The 7,386-nt window shown below is 41.4% G+C and overlaps 1 protein-coding gene across 1 annotated transcript in view; it reads right to left on the bottom strand.

Annotated features, from left to right (window-relative positions):
• Positions 1-209: 209 nt before the first annotated feature.
• The window catches only part of LOC138002517 (DNA-binding protein SMUBP-2-like), a 16,604-nt gene continuing 9,427 nt past the window's right edge, over positions 210-7,386 (bottom strand). Inside the window, exons 7-11 of the mRNA XM_068848553.1 lie at positions 7,285-7,386; positions 6,124-6,427; positions 5,450-5,573; positions 3,343-4,080; positions 210-832 (exon numbers count right to left, since the gene is read on the bottom strand). The exon at positions 7,285-7,386 is cut by the window's right edge and continues 45 nt beyond it. Of these exons, the coding sequence (XP_068704654.1) occupies positions 279-832; positions 3,343-4,080; positions 5,450-5,573; positions 6,124-6,427; positions 7,285-7,386 (1,822 nt within the window). The 3' untranslated portion in view covers positions 210-278. The remainder of the gene's footprint in view (positions 833-3,342; positions 4,081-5,449; positions 5,574-6,123; positions 6,428-7,284) is intronic.

The following is a 7,386-nucleotide window of genomic DNA, read 5'->3' as shown; positions in this document are numbered from 1 at the left end:
AGGTAAGAGCGAGTTAATTCAAGGGAGCGTCCTAGAATCCCATGTGCCTTTAACTTCCTTAAGAAAAGGCGGTGGCATATAGAGTCGAACGCCTTAGTCAGATTTATGGACACTGCAGCAACAGTTTGTCTTTCTTTGATGTTGATCTTCCAAAACCCAATCGTAAAACCGCCTTTATGCCGCTAAAATCAAGACCAAAGCAATGTTCTTGTAATGAGCTTTATTTAAAAATGTCAAAAGATTTTAAACGCGAGGGCTACCTATCTAAACGGCAGTATTTACTCGCTGTTTCCTCCCTTTTTCTTGATTTTTCTCTGTTCAGACATTTCATTAAGCTTCTTGTCCAGTTTTCTATGAAGCTGCGCTTTACGAGTAGCATCTGAAGCCTTGGGTTTTGCACTGGTCGGCCTGGTGGCAAGATACCTGGCTCTTCGCTTAGCGGCTTCTCCGCAGCCATGCACTTCGGGAATATGATGCGATAAACAGTAAATCCTGCCACAACATCGACACGTCTGGCCTAGAGTCCTTACGCTTTGCTTACAAGCATCATAAGCGCATTGCGTATCTAGTTTGGTGAAGGAAGCTAACAGCTTGTCGAAATCTTCTTCTTCTTCACGTTTCGGGGCAGGGGCCTTCGTCTTAGCGCCTGTTTTGTGCGGTTTGACAGTTGTCCGAGAAGCTGAGGCGTCCTTACGCTCTGTTATGTCGGTTTGCGCAGTCTTTGATTTCAATTGTTGTTCACAGCGCAGCGAGTGAAGCTCAAGGTTACAACTTGGTACCCGTTTCTTGCACAAACAACAAGTCTTCAAAAATTCGTCATCCACATCATCGCCTATAGAGTAAAAAGGAAACAGTTGACGGAAATTTAGCCGCGACAACAATATCAAACATCCTTAATTGAATCATGAAGACATAAATTTCATTCGTTTGGGAAAAAATATTAAACAACAACAACAACAACAAAAGGGCGAGAAATTGTGCGCGGTCCACTAACCTGCAATCAGGCGTTCTTGGAAGAGCGTGAAAAGTACTTTTCTCTAAAGAAAAGAACGCTTGACCGCAGGTTAGAAGTCCACCAACCCACTTCAAAGTAGTACCCACAATGACCCGATCGTTGCTTCCTTAGATGGCCTCAACAATAAGCTTTCCATTTTTAGAATCATTAGAAAGGACAATTTTCCAGTTATTTCGCCAAAAAAATACGACAGGGCTATTTCGAGAAACGCTTAACACCACACGTTTTACAATTAGTGTCTTGGCCGAATAAAGAGATTTAGTATCACATTTGTAAACTTGAAACGGCAAACAGCGCGCGAACGGCAGGATGCGCTGCCTGTCAGAAAATTATGAGCAAGAAATGGCCTGAAGTCAAACAAGTTTCCTTGAGTTTTGGCAAAACGCAAATTTCAGCCTGAAGTTTGTCACCTACGTAAACGCCATGCTGAATCTCTCTTACAACTACAGATATGAGCCTACAATAACTGAAAGCAAGCCATTTTAAAATCGGTAAGCAGAACTAACAAAAAAGCGACTTATGGATTTGAATAAGAGTGCGATCAACACTACAAGTTCTTCCTCCTGCGCTCGCGCATTAGGTTTGGAGGGCGACACTCTCCAAAGTGCGCATCCTCGGAACAGAGAACTTGAAGATTTAGCCGTACTTTTCAATGAAATAAATGTATATATATTTGAAGAGCGGGTTATCGCACTTATCTGGACAATTTAAGCAATTCTATGATATCTCATAGACGCATGTAAAATTCAGGCAGCTTCATCGGGATTCTAACCTATGACCTCTGCGATGCCGATGCAATGCTCTACCAACTGAGCCTTGCACCTGCATTGTAAACACTTGAATCTTTCTGGTGTCTGTAAGAGACAATTGCTTCACTTGCCCAGCTACATGAAGTGCGAAGATCACTTCTCTCATTAGTCGTACTTTTATGAGGTCGCTAATAGGCCAGTTTCGTATTCTAACGGTTGGACTGGATCTAGCGTGAAATGGAGGCTAATGAGGGCAAATTAATTTGCATTTGAAAAGATTTGACCGCATTAGCCTCCATTTCATGCTAGATCCAGTCCAGCCGTGAAAATTCGAAAATGGCCTATTAAAAATAGTTGACACTACATTCAGTCACCCCAGACGCTAAGACTTATTCGACGTAGAGCCCTTTCACGAAAAGGATATGTATCGTGATTCCTAATAGGTGCTTGTCCGAAATCAATACAAACTTGTAACAATGACCGTTTAGCTTTACGTCAATTGGACCGCTAAGCTACAACATCCGCCGGGCGAGGGTTTTGGATATCACGTTTCGTAATGGTAATAGTACTACGTGGATTCCAATTTGATCTGTAATCATACGAGTGATAACAAAATCGGACGACCGCACAGCGGGAGTCTGATTTCTTTTTCACGAGTACGATTACAGACCGAATTAGAGGACGCGAAGTCCTATTACCAATTAAAATTACAATTTCCGAGAAAAGACGAAGAGCCAAGTTATGAAAGAAAGGGAAAATTTGCATTAAAAGACTGACAAAGGAGGCGTAAATTGTTTAATGTTGCTCTGAAAGTAAGAAAGAGTAAGAAGGGAAGAAAGAAAGAAAGAAAGAAAGAAAGAGAGAGAGAAAGAAAGAAAGAAAGAAAGAAAGAGAGAAAGGAAGAAAGAAAGAAGGCCCCAATTTAGGAGTCTGTACATTGTTTCTATGGTGATGAAACCAAGGTTGTGATAGGTTGATTTAAACTACAACTTTGAATGTGATTGGCTTATTGAACTGTCCGATAATAACTTGGCAAGTGAATTAGTGGAGTTTTTAAACCTATCACAATCGGGGAAATTGTAATTTTTATGATTAACGATACGTTTCAGTTATCATCAAATTGATAATTCACATTTCAAGATTGCAACAGCAGAAATTGTCTCCAATAATCATCGATCAACATGAACAAAACTGTGAAAGAAGTTGCCAGAATCTTTGACCAGGAAAATAAGAGTTAATGAAAAAATTGAAACGTGACACTTCCTTCACCCAGAGTATGAAGATTTACACACCTAAGAATTGTAGAAAAGACAATCATTTCTCTCCTTGGAACACTAAGTAATAGCGCACTAACTACCAATCAAAGTGATCATGAAATCAAAGTTTACAATTAGTACTTTATGAACTGCAATATCCAATGAAACGAAAGCCATCCATTTGTAGATCGGTGCGTAAACTTCATAATTGTACATATGCACTGCAACTAATGAAAAAGTATCGGGCATTTTGGCGTTCTGCGAGAGTTAACTCGGACCAAAGGTTTTCCAAACATGATAAGAATACTGACTAACAACAAACCTTTAGACATTGGTTGCAAGGCTTTTCTAACCACAATATATCTATCTTTGCCTTCTCCTTGGCTTTCATGGACAAGATTTAACTTTTCAGCAATGCAGTGAACATTAAATCTTTGCTGGGAGTTCAAAGTCTTCGGAAATGGAAGCTCCAGCTTTGACGCATCTTGCACAAAATCCGAAAGTTCTTTCTCTAGAGTTTCGAGGCTGTATTTTGCTGTTGCAGAAGCTTTCGATGATGGAGGCTGTTGAAAGTCATTGCTGTTATTACGGACTTTGACAGATGAAGAGTTATTGGAAAGACTACTTTCAAGTGTGGAAGATGACGTATCCAATTGTGTCGTTTCGTCACTTTCTTTTTTGTCGATATCGACTTTGGTGCTTGTCGTGTTGCTCCCGAATTTTCTTTCAATCTTCAAGTCGTCGCTCTCTTTCTTATGACTTTCGTTCGCCTTTAAACCATTTTTCTTCTCACCAGCTTTACTGATTTTAGACAAGAATGAATCATATTCTCGATTCTCAAAATTACACACTGGTTTTGAAGCGTTAAAAGTCGGTAGTGAATCCCTGATGTATTCATGCGCAGAGCGGACTTCTCCCTGGGTGCTCATGTAATCCATCAGAGATTTTAGAAAGTCATCGTGACTAACAGTCTCAGAATCAGCAATGACTGCAAGATGGCGCCGAGCTCGTGTGATGGCTACGTTGATTCGCCTGTGTTCTGCCAAAAAACCGACTTCCCCTGTAAGTAAAAAGGAGAGAAATATAAATTAGCACTAGAGTTTCCGTGTCCATAGATAAACAGGGGAATCTGAGTGTCCAAAAAGGGAACGAAACGAATCGTCCCAGATTTCTTGAGCCTTTTTGATATATTTGAAAAGATATGCAATCATTGACCGCCTGTCAACCTGAAACCTCATATTTTCTCGAACGAAGGGCTAGCGCTGAACCGCACCTTCGTTCAAGATTCACCCCCCCAAAAAAAAGTAGAAGTGGGTTTGTCACGAGATTAGGCTTCAGAGTTCACATTTTACTCGGGATGCATAAAAGAGTACGAAAATGCAAGACTTTGTTCATTTAGGCCCCATTGATCTCTGAACGTGTACAGATGGAGCTAAGGGCCCTGCGATTAGTCTCCTTGGCCCCTACACTGGAAAGAAGCGTCCACAACGACAACATCAAGGAAAATGACAATTGAATATATACAATTGCGCTATGCATGGTAACTCTTACGAGATCATTCTTTTGCCGTTAACGCGAGGCGATATCTCTCTCTTAGCGAATTGTACCATAACTGGGGTGGTACGGTGTCTATACGAACGGTTTTGAGGTAATATTTAAAGATTAACTGTTGTATTCTCACGTTATCGTCAAACCTTTGATTCTTTAGAAGAGTACAGCAAAAATGTAAAAAATTGCGTCGTACGTTCAGCTCGATTATATTCTTCACGAAACGTTAAAAAATGTCAGTACCACTTAGTATCAACAGACAGTGAAGGTGCTGGGGAGGACACACAGAGAGAGACACCGTATTTTTAAATCTACCTTACTCCCCGCTTTTCCCTTATTTTCTTTCTCGCGGGGTGGGAAGAAACTTGTCAATGGCCCTGTTTCGAGTTGCTCAAATAAGGCGTTTTTAAATACGAAAGTCGAATAAGCCAAAAATTTGTGCCAATTTTCGGCAAGTTAGGAACAAGACCAAAGCAAATTTCTACTTGCACACCCACGCTTCCCGCGCTTTTGTGATCGGCTCCCACGCAGACGTTCTTAGGGCTTCGTGACGCGTTCCTCCCCCACGAAAGTCTGCTGAAACGAAAAACGACTTCCGTTCGTGGATTACGGACCAATCAAAGGCCGTTTTCCAGTTTTGGGAAAAATCGTGTTTTGTTTGGCATTGTTTCGCAGCATGTTGTTGGCTACGCAAACACAATTAGTCAATGCTGATTGGTTTCTTTCAATCGCAGGCAAACAGCCGTTGAATGGAAGTGGTTTTCCGTTTCAGCAGACGTTGGTGGGGGAGGAACGCGTCACGAAGCCTTAAGAAGTCTGCGTGGGAGGCTACTTTTGTGATTGGTCAGAGAAATAACTTTGACTCAATTGGAAAGCGATACCTTTGTTATTTGAGCGAACCAGTGAAATGACAACCGCTTCTTTCTCTCTTCCTTGAAATCCATCTACGGACTTGATTTCCAGAGCTGGGTATTTGGACGCTAAGCGTAACCTCAGCAAGTCTACCTATACACACGGAAAAACAAAGACATTCTTCATGCGGTGACTGAAATTAAATGTGCTTTCGTCGTAAAATACACAAGAAAGTTGGGTGATGTTCGGTGTAAGACGCACCAGTGATGTCATAATGCTACCCACACCTGGCACAGAAAGGTAACTCTGGTTTTCACAAGCGGCGCAAGCACAGGCGCAAGCACAAACAAAGCACAAGAGATTCGTGTCAAGTGAAAACGAACCATAACTCAAGCACAAGTACACGACGCAGAGACAAAGTTTCACTAGTAGTTCCATGTTCTCTCTCTTACAACGCGGCGCTACCAGTGGAATCTGAAACTGGTCTTTTTCATTGAACGAACATCACAGCATGCGTTGTGCTTGCGTTACGTCCCGTTTTCACACAACGCAAGCGAACGACAGCATAAGCGCAATCACAAGGAAAAGGAAATTTTTGATCCTTGCGCTTGTGCTTGCGTTCGCTTGCGTTGTGTGAAAACGGGACGTAACGCAAGCACAACTCTCTCTCTTTGAACACGAAGGGCCAGTTGACAACACTCACCTGAAGATTGTAAGGGGCAATGACAGCGATATCAGTTGGTTGTAGTCCAGCGGAAATAAGGGCAGTGACATGTGAAGCGACAATGTCAGCCTCTCCTTCATTCCCTTTAGACACTTCATCTTCCACCTCTTTTTCACTGACGTCACATCCGGTAGTGTCAATCAAGAGAAGGGGAAGTATAGTCTCTTCGGTTTCCTCTACTCCAGGAAGGTCTTTCAGTAGATGATTTTTGACAGAGGCATCTGCTTGTAGCCGACCCTCGTATAATTTCTCTGAAGACCACTTCATAATCGCTTCATTCATTCTGTTTTGAGAAAAAGTGAACTCGTATCTGTAGTAAATGTAGACACTAAAGGTACCCTAGGTGTAAAGGCCTTCTTAAAAAAGGTCTCTGTGAGTTGTACTTTCTAAAAGGAGCTTGTATAACATCAAGCCTAACTGGAATAAACAAACACACGAACCTGCCAGGAATGCACTAAATAGAGAACTGCCTTTTCAGGTCACGAGCATCACTCGCCTGCTGATGTGGTTATACGCTGGTTATTTAAACATACACCCTTAGTTTTTCCTTCGTATTTCATCCCAATCTTGAAGTGCTACTATGACCAAAAAATCAATCCTTTTTTTTGGATTTCAAATCTAAACAATAAGTAACCAACTATTAAGAGACCTGTTTATTTTTACTGGAATTTTCCTATTTAGTAGTTCGCTATTACTAACTTTAAAATCTTGAGAGAGCTGGATCGAGGAGAAAATGACGTCAAAGACTCACTAGTTTAAGAATGTAATGAGTGTGTACGCGGCTGAATTAATGTGGAGCACAGGAGTTTCGGATTTTCAGACTTTTAAACTCTTATTTTGCCTAAATAATAACCTCTATTTGCACGCTAGCGAGTAAATGACGTCTCTCTTCCCTAGATCCAAACCTCTGAGGTCCAATCAGTTTTGAACATGGTGGACCGTGAAATCCAAAACTTACACTCAAGGCAAACAGCCTTTGGATAAAAATCAAAGCTCCAAATCTTACCAGACAGGTGATAAGCAAACACACTTTCAAATTCTGAAGAAGAAAGTAATTTTTTAATCACGGTAGCACGTGGTAGAGTAGCATATATTTAAGGAATTTATTTTCCACGGTCCATAGCCCTTTCTGGTGCGTACCTATACTGAGTAGTTAACATGCGTACAACATCATCTCCTAGCAACTTTATGAGTCTCTCCATCAGTGTCACTTCAAGGCCCTGCTTTGCTGCTTCCTTTGAT

The sequence above is a fragment of the Montipora foliosa genome, chromosome 1, assembly GCF_036669935.1.
Source record: "Montipora foliosa isolate CH-2021 chromosome 1, ASM3666993v2, whole genome shotgun sequence".
Lineage (NCBI taxonomy): Eukaryota > Metazoa > Cnidaria > Anthozoa > Scleractinia > Acroporidae > Montipora > Montipora foliosa.
The sequence above is the reverse complement of the archived record's forward strand: the minus strand, read 5'-3'. Positions and strand labels throughout refer to the sequence as shown.